The sequence below is a fragment of the Ascaphus truei genome, chromosome 3 (genome assembly GCF_040206685.1).
Source record: "Ascaphus truei isolate aAscTru1 chromosome 3, aAscTru1.hap1, whole genome shotgun sequence".
Classification (NCBI taxonomy): Eukaryota; Metazoa; Chordata; class Amphibia; order Anura; family Ascaphidae; genus Ascaphus; species Ascaphus truei.
In genome coordinates, this window is record NC_134485.1 from 406,713,466 (window position 1) to 406,728,822 (window position 15,357).

A 15,357-nucleotide genomic window follows, 5' to 3' on the forward strand; every position below is an offset into this window, starting at 1 on the left:
CACGCTGATGCAAGAAGCAAAAAGGAGATGCTGCTGTGTAGCTGTGTAGCACAGCTCCACCTTATGGCCAAAAGAGAAATTGCAGCTACAGACGGCTTTTTCTCTGCGCCTGGCAAAATCGCCGCCTCTGCCTGCGCCCCCCCCTAAACAAATTGCCCCCCAGTTTGCGCACCGCTGCTTTAAACAATGCAGGAAACACAAAATAAATAAACGGCCTATCCCTGTGTAGGGTGTAGGGCTAACTCTCTTCCCCAGTCCCTATCTGCAGGGCTGTAAGGATAAGCCTCTTTCCAACCTATAACCCCCAAAGTCCAAAGAGGTACCTGTAAGCAGGGTCCCTTTGCCAGTCTCGTGAGTTGGTGTCTGAGGGGCCAGCCTGGCAGGTTCCAGGGTCTGCTGAGCCCTGGAATAGAGGTCTGTTTCCTTGTGTCTTGATGTCCGCCCAGCCCTGGGCTCATGACAACGTCTCTGTTGGGAACACTGTTGTAACTATGCTCAAGAGTCTCTCTCGGCAGTTCTAGCTGGAGGTTTTTCTACATGTCTTATTAGCCAGTTAGAGACTAGTTAATTGTCTTTAGCTGCAATTAACCAGCTCCCTGCTGGATTCCTCAGACCAATACAGGCTTTCTATTGAAGCCCCTTTTAGAAAGTGGTTAAGGCCCTATTACACCCCCTATGACACTTTTTTTTTCACAGGCTCATTGCATCTATAAAAGCAACAGGCAACCGAGTTCGAGATCAGTTTCTGAATGGGTTATGTGAACTTTGATGTATAGGACATTCTTACCTAAGCTGGCAATTGTTTGGTTCTCTTGTTCTAGATCTGTAAAAATCCTGATTGTGTGCGTAACAAAGTGGCCTCCTTTTCAGTTTCAATACTTCAGTCAGGTTAACTCAGCAGCTACAATGTATTCTGATATTACTAAGGTAACATTATCTATTGTTACAGTTTACAGCTCAAACGGCTTGGGAGGTGTGCTAAATGTGCTACAGAAATTAAAGGATGCTCAGTATATTAAAACTCATAAAAAATGTCATTAAAAGTTGAATACAAAAAAGTCACTATTATTTAATACTACAAAACTGATTTATTTAGCAAAAACCACATAAGATATCACCTGTTGGAGGCGCATGCGCGAGGCGGTGGTGTATGGATGCTTAAGATTTGAGCTCCTGCCTGCCGGCGCAATTAAATAAATAATTACCGGAGTTTCTGCTGAGAAACCTAGCGGCAAACGCAGCTCCGTGTAGCTGAACAGCGGGTGATGCCGCTGCATACAAGCAGGGGAAGAAGAGTCCCCTCGGTCTCAAGTTTTTTCCATAAGACCCCCGCAGCAATGGCGAACGAGCGTGAAGAGCAAAGATAACAGAAGCAAGGACAGATTCCTACCCCCCCCTCCACCCCCCGGCCGACGGGGATGCTGATGCAGATATCAATAAACCACCAACAGAGCCTGGAGAGCAGGAATGGGCCAGGGTCAAAGACCTCAAAGAACTGTGTGGGGAAATGAGGAAATTCTTTAAGTCTGAGCTTTGGGCTCTGTGCAAGGACCTGGATGCTCTGGGGGAGCGGACCAGCACACTTGAATACAAATCTGATTATACGATTGCAGCTCTACATCAGACTAAGGCTACGGCCCCGCTCCCTCCGTCAGCGCTCCCGCACTGCAGACAGGCGGGGCGCTGACATACACAGACTGCGATATGCGGTCTGTAGGGAGCCGGAGTGGGAGGTGGGACGGAGAGGGAGGCTTGAGCGGGAGGGGGGGCGTGGCTTGAGCGGAGGGACACGCTACTCTCCCCTCCCCCCCCCCCTCTTTCCCTCCACGGGCTCGGGCTGCTGATTTGAAGTAAGCACATGCAACACACACACTCATACACACACGCAGGCACTCATACACACACGCAGGCTCTCACACGCACGCAGGCAGGCACTCATACACACACACACACACACACAGACAGAGGCAGGCACTCCAGACTCCTCCCCGCTCCCCGAAGCCTCTCCTCCCGAAGCCTCCCCTCCTCATTGGCTCACAGCCACACCACGTGACGCGTCGATGCTAGGGATTACAATTCTCTTGTATCCCCTAGCGGCTGACACGTCACAGAGTGTAGTGAGCTGTGCAGCCAGGGGGGACCGGGACCGGCTCGGGAGGATTCCCCTGCTGGTGGGGAAAGCCCGTGCAGCCGCCCGCGCCGCCGGGCGCAGCAGGTCCCACCCCTAAGGCTGAGGTGGAATCTTTATCTGCCCAGTTAAGGGAAATGGGAGATAAGCTGGAAGACACAGATAACTGTGACAGGAGCAACAACCTCTGCATTAGGGGGGTGCCGGAGGCAGTGTCAGATCCAGAGGATTTCATCATGCGCTGGATGGAACACCTACTGCCAGATAGTGCAGAGCAGAACAGATGCCTAGATAGATACAAGGGATATTATTGTCCGGTTTCATTTTTACAGGACAAAGGAGACCATCTCCCAAATAACCAGAAACCAAAAGACAGTAGAATTTGATGAAATCCAATTACAGGTCTTCCAGGATATTGCCCCTTCCACTCTGGCCAGGTTGAGAAGTATGGGCCCGATCACAAAAATATTGAGGGACCATAACCTGAGATACCGGTGGCTGTTCCCCTTTGCCTTGCTCATAATAAAAAATGGGAACTCACTTACCCTGCGCAGACCCGAAGATGGGGATGCATTCCTCCACAAATTGGGGCTGGTGCAGTCTCCTCAGGGATCCCTCCACAATTCTCCGGAGAAAGGTGACGTTCCACCAACTTCTTGGAGCAGAGTCGGATCCACGTCTGCTCCCTCCAGCACCAGGAAGTGATCTGCTAAATCGAAGCCCAAGCAGAGACCTACTGACCGGATAGGATGCTCCGGAGAGGCGGTGCTTCCCCCTGCATACTGGCCTGCTTAAGTGTCTTCCCTGCAGTTCGAAGCTGAGTTCCTCTGGTCCTGGAGCACCCTCTGGCGGTGGCCGGATCAACTTCCTTGCCGATCTGCCTACAAATTCAGAGCAGCAGCCATTTTCCCTCTGCTCTGATCGGGAACCCTCAGAGTGAAGCGCGGGCTCATATGCCACGCCCCGATCAACACGCCATCTATCCACGATCTGTTGGTCCCTCCCCCCTGTCGAAACATATTAAGATCATTCAGACTCATGGAGGGGTGAAGAGCGGGATAGATCCTGGGTTGGTTTAGGCAGGGGGATAGTAAATGGAAGTGTTAGTGGTCAGGTGGAGAGGCCTAGGCTAAGACTATAGTTCCACAGATAATGAGGCTGCGCTCGTCTGTTCACTTCCGAATGTCTGACAGGGCTTCTTCCTCCCGCAGCTCCCAAGCTCTCCGGTGATCAACCGGGACATATACCATCCAAAAAACAAAACGTAGGAGCGCAGAGAGGACAAGACGTTAGGCAATAATCCACTTTTAATAACACACTTTGCACATAAAAACTTACAATCAAGTACTGCTGCACGAACGATAGGGACCCCGCACACGTCGACGCTACCACCACACAGACCTCCTCTCGATACCTCTTGGATCACCGCTGGATACAGGAACCAGAAGTGACCCAGTGAGTGACTGGAGGATCAGGCGGGCTACCTAGCGAGAGTACATAGCTTAGCTGGGGCTGTATACTCAATGCGTGAACGTCTAAACGGACCGTCTAAGCTAGGGATCCTCTATCAAACAGGTATCACAACCCTGTACTAAAAGTTGTGAACCCTGCAGTTGCCCTCTACGCGTTTCACGCTAACTAGCGCTTCATCAGGAGGTGATGGCTAAGACTATGCAGTTGGGATCCCCCCACAGATGACCTTATCCTTTGTGATCGTTGCCTCTCCCACCGATTTGGGATCGCTCCAATGACCGGAGAGGATGAGATATTTGTCCATGGGAACTGGCAAGAAGGGAGTGGGGAGGAGTTAAGTAGGGATGGGGGATATCTGCCATACATAGGGCCCGTAGATTTCTTAGTTAAAGGTAAAGTTATAGGTATAGTTTGTAAGTATAGATTGTTCTGCTGGGACTCGCATACATTAACATGCTCACAAGTCCATGCGTATATGAAACTGACTTGCTACCGTGTTTACATGTATATATTTACCAGTTAACGTATTATTACCTATATATCTGTATCTATACATAAGGAGTTCGTTCTATGTGGGGGCCTTTATAGCATATGTTCTAGGAACGATAGACGTCTGATTCCATGAAAGATGGGGGCATCCCTCCCTCCAAGGAGGAGAGGGCTGGAAGATTGGGTCTTACCTTGATTTTAATCCTACACTGTTTAAGTTTTAGGTTTTCTCTATATACTTTTCAATTATAAGTTACGTCGTTATAAGATACGTTAAATTGTTTCAGGCTGCGCCAGCGGGGTCTGCCCCTGCAGCAGGCGTCTCCAATTTCGACTCATACTCTTAGAATGAGTCGCTTTCAAGTCCCCGGGAGGTCTGTTCTACTGAACACAGATCAGCCCAGGTTTTCGGGAGATCTGCATGACCTTACCTGTGGGCACAAGGATCCTGCCTGGGTCACCTCAGTCTGGATCCTTCTGAGTTTATATGTTAATTGTGTTACAATTTTGATTTTGATGCTGTTTTTTGTGTTTTTTATGTTTTCTATGTTTACCCGTCCTCCCTCTTTCCCACCCCCTCCCTCCTTCCTTCTTCACCCTGGCCTCCCCACGTGTCCTCCCTCTCTCCCTTCCTCCCCTCTTCCGCCCACGAATCCAGTGGAGCCTCACTATTCACATTGCCCGACAATCCCGCTGACAGACGCCCAGCTGCTGAGGTTGGGGTAAGGCACTCGTTCACGCACTGCATTTCACACCTGTTATCATTAAATGGCTCATAACATTGTATCTCATAACGTGAAACGTTTTAATAGCCCCGTCAAGCGCAAACTTGCATTCACAGAATATAAGAAGTTAGGGGCTGATGTCTTGATGCTACAAGAGACACACTTCAGTACTAGGTGTGCTCCCCGCTACATGGATAAGCATTATTCTGTTTTATCTCTCTTCAGCTCTTGAAAAAAAAGAAGGGTATTGCTATACTTTTTCATAATAAGACTCCTTTCGTGGCTAAGGTAGTGAAGAGAGACAAAGAAGGCTGATATATTATTTTGACAGGTTGCTCATGGATGGAACCGATCACGCTAGCAGCCATATATGCTCCCTGTGAGCAAAACGCGAAATTCATTGAAAATTTCTTTAAGTCCCTGAACACCCTGACCCACGGTCATATAATAGTAGCAGGGGACTTTTATATAGCCCTTCAACCTACTTTAGATAGATCTGGTGCCTTTCGAAAAAATCACCTATCAGATATCTGGAGAGAGTTACATCCACTCGAAAGGGATTATACATTTTACTCACACCCCAACAACTCGTACAGTAGAATCGACTACTTCTTTGTGTCTAGTAGACTGGTCCCGTTGGTCTCCCGAGTGGAAATCCATGATATTTCATGGTCAGACCACGCACCCATTGAGCTAAGGTGCAACCAGATTAAATATGACAGACTTGGAGCAAATTGGAAACTCAACTAATCGCTTTTAAAAATCCCTGATGTCTGTGAACACATTGGCAAGGAAATTAGCCAATTTTTATAGATCAACACAGGCTCTGTGGAATATCAGTTAGTCCTCTGGGAGGCTCACAAGGCGACCCTTAGAGGCACGTTGATTAGTGTCGCAGCGAGACGCAAGCGGGAGAGGGATGCTAAAATTGTCTCCCTTCAGTCTAAATTAAGCTCCCTTTCCGAGAGCCACAAAAAAAGGTCAGATCAGCAGGTCCTCAAGGAACTGAAGGATATTAAGATTGAATTAAATATGCTCTTGACATCCAAGGCAGACAACTCACTGTGTTGAAATGAAGAGAAATTCCGGTGCGACAGCAAACAGCCAAATGACGTCAGATCCAAAGTTGAACACAGTAGCTTTATTCATATGAACACACACAGGTAAACCAGCAGGCTGCAGCACAGCCTCCTCCTAAGGACCGTAATTTCTCTTCATTTCCTCATGTTCACCTTGCCGGATGCATGCTGCGGGACTGGCTACTGAGGAGCTGCAGGACCCAGGATGGATGAGCTGACAGGGGTAAGATTGCTTTCTTTGCCCCTGAGCCCCGACCTCCCTAGTGATCCCATGATGCTCCTTATGCCTCACCTTCAACCTATTCACACTTTCTAAGTGTGTTCATCATTCGGCGCAAGCCAGAGCGCATGACCGTTCATTCATTCCTGAACTCACTGTGTTAGTCTAGGAGGAAATTTTACGAGAAGGCTAACAGGCCAGATACGATGCTTGCCCGATTTGCTGCGAAACAGACAGGCCAACTACAATATTCATGCGATTAGATTAAAGTCCGGCTCCACCTCGGCCAACCCCAAAATTATAGTTGACGAATTCAGCAAATTCTATGAATCGCTTTACAATGGAGTGAAAGTGGCACACACCCCCAAAACAAGTAAGAACCTAGGAGATTTCCTAGCACACTCGATCTGGTGAAGCTTACAGACACTGACAGAGAGAACCTATGTGCTGAATTTACTATTGAGGAATTAGCTACGACCATTAAGGAGTTAAAACCTTCCAAGTTCCCCGGGCCAGATGGCTTTTTGGGGCTGTACTACATAAAATTTAGCAAAGTATTAGCTCCTAGGCTGCTCCGCATGTACAACGCTATCTTAGCGGGAGCCCCGATCCCCGGCTAAATGCTTCGGGCGTCTATATCACTAATTCATAAAACAGGTAAAGATCCGCTGGATTGTAAAAGCTATAGGCCAATTTCCCTGATCAATACTGACATTAAAATTTACGCCAAATTATTGGCCAACAGATTGAGTCAAATCCTGCCCAGACTGATACATCAAGATCAAGTCGGCTTTATTAAAGACAGGCAGCGGATAACACTTGACGAATTATTGATCTGATAGAATTAGCTAATAAAACAAAATCGCAAAATATGATAAGTCTGGATGCAGAAAAAGCTTTTGACAGGATTGTCTGGCCATACCTAAAAGAGACGCTCGGGGCATTCGACTTTGGAGATCGGGTGAGTGGTGCGATTATGTCACTATACTCAGGCCCATCTGCTAGGGTCGTACACCAGGGCTTCCCATCTGTCCAATTCCAAATTAAAAATGGCACGAGACAGGAGTGCCTGTTATCCCCCCTCCTGTTTGCCCTCTGTATCGAACCCCTAGCAGCTCAGATCCGTAGCTGTCCAGATGTAGCAGGTGTAGATATATGTTCGCAATCCCACAAGGCAGCCTTATATGCTGATGACATTCTATGATTGTTATCAAAGCCCCTCACTTCTCTGCCAAAGCTCTTTGACTTACTAGATACATTTTCAAAAATATCTGGATTCAAAATCAATCAATCTAAATCTGAGGCTCTTAACATTAGCCTCCGTAAAGAGGTTGAAAAACTTCTAAAACTAAATTTTGATTTCAATTGGAACCAGACGAAATATTTGGGAGTCTACATTACCAGAGATGTTAGAGACATTTATACGTCAAATTATCCCCCCTTAATCCGATCTATGAAATCTGACATCCTGAAATGGTCATCCCAGAGAATATCTTGGATAGGCAGGATACAAAGAGTCAAAATGAATCTCCTACCCCGTATCCTATACCTATTTCAAACGTTACCGGTGCCACTAAGATTGAAAGACTAACTCTCGCTTCAGTCTGATATCTCCAGATTCATATGGGGAGGCAAAAAAACGAGAGTGAACAAATCAATTATGAAGCGACCGTCACCGGAGGGGGTCTTAGCGTTGCCTTGCCTGTTATCCTATTACAAAGCGGCGCAATTAAGCCAAATTGTTCAATGGCATTCCAACCCTGCATTGAAACGATGGGTGGACCTGGAGAGAGCGATTTGCTCCCCGTTAAAGCTAAAATCATTAATTTGGCTCCCTAAAACAGCACGTGCGGGTGCTGACCTGCCGCTTTCCTCTATGACCAACTCATTGGCGTTGTGGAACGCATCAAAGCACATACATTCTTTCACCACTAAAAACTCTCTAATGTCCCTCCTCTGGGGGAATCCCGACTTTGCTCCGGGCCTGTTATATAGCAGCACTTCTATTTGGAAAAATGTTGGATATTTACGTCTTAAAGACCTGGAGGGTAATAACAAAAAGATCAAATCATTCGAGCATATTAGATCCGAAAAAAATAGCCCCCATTCTGAATTCTTCAAATACCTTCAGGTCAGAGCATTTTATAATAAAGTAGCCCCCGGCGCTGACTAATTTTGAAAAGCTCTGTCTGGCAGAATCAGACAGATCGGGACTCACATCACAGCTGTACAAGGAAGTGGTTGGTTCTGAGGGTCCCCGGCAGGGATACCCGAGGTATAGATCCCATTGGGAGTCGGACCTGGGTGAGTCTCTCGAGGATGAGGACTGTAACGAAATTTACCTGGCCACAGCTAAAAGCTCAATGTGTACCATATTAAAGGAGAATGCGTATAAAGTCCTAATGAGGTGGTACCATACCCCACTTAAATTATCTAGGTATGTGCCGAGACTGCCCCCGCTGTGCCCTCGACAGTGTGGGGAGTCTGCTGACCTGTTACATGTGCTATGGTCTTGCCCGTGGATCGCCCCTCTCTGGGAAGAAATTAGAGACTGGATTCAAAGGATCTTGAACCTCCCAATTCCCCCCGGACCAGTGGCTGTTCTTATTGAATAGACTACTGGCGGGTTTACCAAAAGCAAAATAATAAACTAATTGGGCATTTTGCCCTGGCGACCCGGTGCAAGATTGCAGCAATATGGAAACTTAATGAGATTCCTTCAATCCCCAAGATTCGGAACAGGATTTGGTTTGTCTGCCAGATGGAGAAATTAACGAGTCTTGTTAATGACACTGGCATCAATTTTCTAAAAGTCTGGTTGCCTTGGCTGGCCCAGTCTGACATCCCAGGGTGGAGCGTGCCACAATCTGGCATTGATAGCTCTAAATGCATTCTCTTTTGACTGGATTAGAGATTATCCCATATCAGTATTAAGACCTCTCAGCACAAGGCACTAAGGCCCAGGACATAGTGCACTTAGCGTCGCTGAGGCGGGCTGAGCCGCGCTGAACAGATGCACAAAGCCCCTGCATCTGTAATCAGCGCGGCTATAGTTTCTCCCTCCGCATGCTTGCTGATGCGTGCGGAGGCTGAGAAACTACCCAGAGACAGGCAAGTTTGAAATTTGCCGCTCGGGGAAGCGGTCATGTGACCGCTCCCATCCAATGGGGCTACAGCCGGTCCGGCACTACCAGACTAGTTGCTGGATTTTAGATCTGCAACAACCTTATTAACCTTATTCTGTTCCAGCATTTTAAGTGAACATTTTAGGATCGTTCTCATGGGTGACGTAACCAAACCAGGATGTTGGAACAAGCTCCTGATTGCAAAGTTCTACTTTGATTATCAGACTTGAAAAAGAGCCCAGTAAAGCTTATGCACTGAAACTATTTGTTGGTTCAATAGAAGGTTTAGGGGCCTATTCTAGTAGCTTCGAATTGTCACAAATCGCTTCTAAAGTGCAATTTAGAAGTGAATTTGCATGTTTGCTGTTCTGTAAGCCCTTTCACATAGGGGAGGGTGTGTGTGTGTGTGTGTGTGTGTGTGTGTGTGTGTGTGTGTGTGTGTGTGTGTGTGTGTGTGTGTGTGTGTGTGTGTGTGTGTGTGTGTGTGTGTGTGTGTGTGTGTGTGTGTGTGTGTGTGTGTGTGTGTGTGTCAAAGTTGCACAATGTTAATAAATAAATTATTCTCACATGTCTTTTTTTTTTTAATTTTTAAAATATTATACACACACACATACACACACACAGGTTCCCCAGTGACACACAGACCACTTCAAAGTGACACACACACACACACACACACTGACAGCTACCAAGTGACACACACACAGTGATACCCGCTTCCCAAGCGCGCTTGCTGTCTCCTCTGCCAGGACAGCAAAAAGCTCCTGGTAGAGCGAGCGGCAGCAAGCAAGAGCGAGCAGCAGCACCGAAGTGCTTACTATGTCCCAGGCCTAAGGCTTGACGTCTGTCGGTAGCTCGGGAGGGAATAAGGCACATGGGCTGGTGCGGCTCCCCACCTAGTCCTTCATCTCCTTAGGTCCTACCTTCTTACCGACCCCCCTCGTTCCCCCCACAGTCCGTCCCCCCCCCCCCCTTCCCACTATGTGTTATGTTACGTTTGGTCTTGTTGAAGTACATGTCTAGTTATATGTCGTCTTGTTATTTAAAAGTTTCTCTTGTGTGGTATTGTCCCGACATCATTCCCAACAAAGAATGTGATATTGTTGATGATTTCAGAAGCTATATACATTTTGCAAATGTTCATGCTATGTCATAAATGTATCTGAACCTTATTTGAATGAAAAAATTTAAGTTACAAAAAAAAAATGTCACCTGTTTTTGTTGCTTTAATACATGTAAATACCTAACTAGAGTTCATCTTGGTGAATAATATAACTAGTTTTTTTAAGGCCATGGAAGTGGGTGCTGACTCTCCACACCCTACGTATCCTCGGGGACGTGCATCACTGAATATAATTGCCTTCTTGTATTATTTCCGTTTTCTTGATCGCTCTGTTCTGGTGTCATTTTCAGGCTTTGATAAAAGACAGGCTGAGACTATTGTATCTGCTCTAGCTATGTTGACAAATGCCAGCATCGACACGGTCTACAGGGACATGGTGACAAGAGCTCAGCAGGTAACTCTCTTTCCTTCCTCTTGTAAATGTATAGATTCGTTCTTATAATAGATTTATCTTCAAGGTAATGGATGAAGCGGGGCTGCAATAAATGGGGGAAAAAAAGGGTAGTTGTGTTTCAGTACAGTGACTAAAACAATTGTCTTGTGATTGCTCATTGCTTTCAGACTCAAATGGAATTTTTTTTGCTTAGTGGAAAAATGTTGGCTAATCTTCTTTGCATCTACTGTATAAAAGGAACAGGTTGCACTAGGTTCTCTCTCTCTCTCTCTCTCTCTCTCTCATATCGCGCAAAGATCCTTCACGTTAAAGAAAACGGAATTTCAACCAGCAAAAATGTTAATTCTGCATTCTTGATTTTGTTTTTAAATAACACAATGTACAGTATTCACGAACTCTAACTTCCCAGTATCAGCTGTACTGGGACTTGATGGAGCACTAGGAATGGACAATGGGAGTTACAATGAGTAATGTTTACAGAAAGTGTGACCTAGAAAAGACAATGTGGTATAAACCAGCCGGGCCACACGCACCTAACAAAACACTGGCTCCTAAAAGTGTGGGCTAGCTCCTCAGTGTATTATATTTTTAGGCCACCCCAGTGTTAAATATTAATTTTTAAGTCCTGAAACAGGTTGTGCCTACTATTTTACGGTACAATCTGCACTATTTAAATATTATCAGAACCAATGCCTGCTCTCCTTGTGACCTTTGGGAAGTCACTCTCTCTCTGTGTCTCTGGCGCAAAAAAATAGATTGTAAGCTGTATGGGATAGGTACATATGACTGCAAAATGCTGTCTACAGCGCTGCATACTGTACATGGTCCGTGCTATGTAGAACAGATTATTCTTATTATTATTGTCAGGAGTATTTTTAGATGGGTAATAAGTGTGTAATAGAACAAAGGATTTTTCGCTCTACACCCGTTTAAAAATCCAATAAGTAATAAAGAATTTGCAGTTCTACTAAAACACCATTGGGAAGATAATACTTGTTTAATCTCTGCTGTGTACTAATTCGGCAAGGGAAAAAGTTATTGAACCGCCCCCTGCTTACCCACAGTACAGCCGTGCTTCTTTCTGTGTGTGTTGCCGTTGATGCACTGGTACTCCACACTTCCCTGCAAGGAGCCATTAATTCAGTTTGTTGTTATCTCGCCTGGGAGATCGGAAGACTAAATATTGATCAGTTGTATCAGCACGCCATTAACGATATTCCAAAACACAAAGTAATGTTGCTAACCTGTCCGTAATGGCTTGAGTAAAAAAAAAAGGGGGGTAATGATCAAAGTGGTAATCTTCTGGAACATCAATTCCCTATTTTTGAACTTTAGGAAAAAAAAAATGACTTCTGAACCAGGGAGCACTCTGGAGTTGAACAACGCAATATTCCGCTGCAGGGATTTTGATTCTGGGATATTTAATTGGCTATTTTCCAATTTATAAAAAAATAGATGGCCACTGAGAGTCGCCGTATAGTGCGCTGCCAACCTGATGTTTCTTGGCTTTCTGTTGGCCACTAGTGTGACCCAATATTGTTTCCCAAGAATCTAGGTCTAAAAAAAGCTTAATATTACCGGAGCATGAGTCCCCGGACCTGGAAATCATGTGCTTCAGCGCTAGAGATCCCCCTGGTTCAGATTGTGTTTTTAAAAAAAAAAAAACATAACTAAATACCCCCCAAAAAAAACAGGATCAGCGAACACAGATTTCTGCATTAAATGCAGGAAAGCAATCAGCACGTTAACATCGAAACATATGATTATACGGTATAAAAGACCCATTCTGTCAATATTCCTGTCTGCTGTAAAACCTCAGCCCCTATTTGATCCTTGGCTCTCTTTCCTGTATAGTTTAGCCTCCTGTCGATCTCTAATCTAAACATGCTATTTAGTCTTTTCTGATAAGTTTTATGAAGGAAACTATGCACTATTTCAGTAGCCCTTCTTTGCTTCATTTCTGTCCTTTTTGGAGATCTGGTCTCCAGAACACAGTACTCTACATGTAAGTGGGGTCTTATCAAGGATCTAGAAAGTGGTATCTCTACTTCTCACTTTCTGTTGGTAATACCTCTCCCTAAACCAGGGGTGGGGGCGCGGGGTTTACAGAGGCCCTGCACGCTTCCTGAACTTAAATTAAGTGCCGGGGAAGCGGTGAAGACCTCTATAAACTGCACTTACCTTGGCTTCTGGAGATGCGTTGCAATGGCAATGTGACGTTACGTTGCCATGATGACGCCCAGACGCCAGAACTGAGGTAAGACGGAGGGCGCGCAGAGAGGGGAACAGCCGGTGGGGGGGGGGGGGGGCGCAGGGGAAAAAAGTTTGCGCTCCCCTGCCCCAAACAACCGCAAATCTTGCTGGCTTTCCACATTACTTTGTTACACTGCTCGCCTACTTTTTAGTCTGCTGAAAAAATGACTCCCAGGTGCCTTTACTCTGTAGTAGTTAACATAATCGTGCCATTTATGCTGTATTCTGAGTTTTGGCATTTTTGTAACTCAAGTGCTTGATTTTTGCACGTTTGATAATTCATTGTAGTTGCTTCACTCGGTCACTCGTTGAAAAAGCGCCACTTGGGCGTGAAACGCGTGGTAGGTTTTTTCTACTGAGATTACTCTCTGCTGTATGTCCCAATAAAGCAGTTTTTTTTTTTTTTTTTTTTTTTTTTATAACTTCAAGTTTATTGGAAGATTTTCAATATAAATAGCATCGCAATACAAATAACACGAACATTCACAGTATTACATTCATGTACGATACTGCTACATTTTCCTTCTGGAGCCCTAAGTGTTCATGCGTTGAACATGATATCTCTATAACCAGTTGGGATATTTATGTATTTTAAACTTGGGGGGACAACACAAAGAAAAGAAAAAAAAGAAAAAGGGTAAATTAAGGCGGGGGGGGGTGGGAAGGAGGGAAGGGGGGGGGCGTGGGCACGCAGCACTGCCATTTTCCCATAGGTGGCTGGTAGATGTACTCTACACGATTGTTTGCCGACTTCCAGGGCCACCCAAGGTGTTCACATGGCGTGTCCTCAACTAGGTCTCGTAGTCCGTTCCGCTTACTTTGTACGAGAATGCACTTGGAATAATCACTGCCATATCGTGGCTACCTCAACCCCTGGGATGTCTGTCTGTTCCAGCCAAGGCGTCCAGACTTTTATATATTTTTCGCCAGTGTCATTGACCAGACTCGTCAATTTCTCCATCTGGCATATGTACCATAATCGATTTCGAATCTTTGGGATATTTGGGATCTCTGGTTGTTTCCACATAGCTGCGATCTCGCACCTTGTTGCTGTTGCAAAATGTGCAACTAGTTTATTACCTGCTTTTGAAAGACCCTTCCATGGTCTGTTCAATAGGAACAGCCACGGATCAGGGGGAATTGCGAGGTCAAAAATCCTCCGGAGCCAATGTCTAATCTCATCCCACAGGTGTGAGATCCGAGGGCAAGACCACAGCATGTGTAACAGGTCCGCCGATTCTCCGCACTGTTTGGGACACAGCGGGGAGTATCCTGTGACAAACCTTGATAATTTTAGTGGGGTGAGATACCACCTCATCAATACTTTATATGCATTCTCCTTCAAAGTAGTGCATATGGAGCTCTTAGCAGTAGCCTCTAAAATAGCCTTCCATTCGTCCTCCTCCAGTTCCTCCCCTAAGTCTGTTTCCCAACTAATTTGGTACGTCAGTTTCTGTCGTTGCTGTGAGCTCCCAGAACCGACCACTTCTCTATAGATCTGCGATGTAAGTCCCTGCGTGTCTGTTTTCGTCAGACAGAGCTTTTCAAATGTGGTTAGTGGCGGGAAGGGGGAGTTTTTGGTGAAGAACGCTCTGGCCTGGAGGTAGCGGAAAAATTCGGAGTGTGGGACGTTTTTTTCAGATCGGATTTGTTCGAATGATTTAACTTTGTTCGGTATACCCTCCAGGTCCTTTAACCTAAGATATCCGTATCTTTTCCAAGGCCCTGCGGCATTTGCCACTAGTCCCGGTGCAAAGTCAGGGTTGCCCCATAAAGGGGCCATCCTAGAGCGCCTTGAGGTCAGGGTATGTTTATATTTCGTGGTCTCCCATACCGACAGTGAGTTGGCCACCGAGGAGAGCGGCCGTTCAGCCCATTTAATAGCTGTTTTGGGTAACCAGAGCAAATTCTCTATCTCTAATGGGGCACAAGCCCTCTTTTCCAGATCCACCCATCTTTTCAGATCAGGGTTGGTCTGCCATTGTGTGAGTTGACACAATTGCGCCGCTTTGTAATAAGAGACCAGGCAAGGTACCGCTAGGCCTCCTGTCCGCGTGGTTTTTCTCATAATTGTCTTATTTACTCTCGGTTTTTTCCCTCCCCAGATAAATTCGGAGATATCAGACTGAAGTGAGAGTATATCCTTCAGTCTAAGTGGCACTGGTAGAGTCTGAAACAAATATAGGATACGGGGGAGGAGATTCATCTTTACACTATGTATCCTACCTATCCAGGAGATCTTGTAGGGCATCCATTTTTTTAAATCTGCTTTTAGTGTCTTGATTAGCTTGGGGTAATTAGCCTCATAGATGTCCCTGTAATTTTTGGTGATGTAGACCCCTAGGTAT

At 45.9% G+C, this 15,357-nt stretch overlaps 1 protein-coding gene across 5 annotated transcripts in view; it reads left to right on the plus strand.

Annotated features, from left to right (window-relative positions):
* CCDC90B (coiled-coil domain containing 90B) overlaps positions 1-15,357 on the plus strand; it is a 74,184-nt gene that overhangs the window by 30,045 nt on the left and 28,782 nt on the right. For 3 of the 5 annotated variants that reach the window (XM_075592590.1, XM_075592589.1, XM_075592591.1), the window contains exon 3: positions 10,653-10,756. In XM_075592590.1, coding sequence (XP_075448705.1) covers positions 10,653-10,756 — 104 coding nt within the window. Of the gene's footprint in view, positions 1-4,748; positions 4,813-6,023; positions 6,118-10,652; positions 10,757-15,357 lie in introns of those variants that run through there. The other 2 variants (XM_075592593.1, XM_075592594.1) reach the window with 2 other exon arrangements.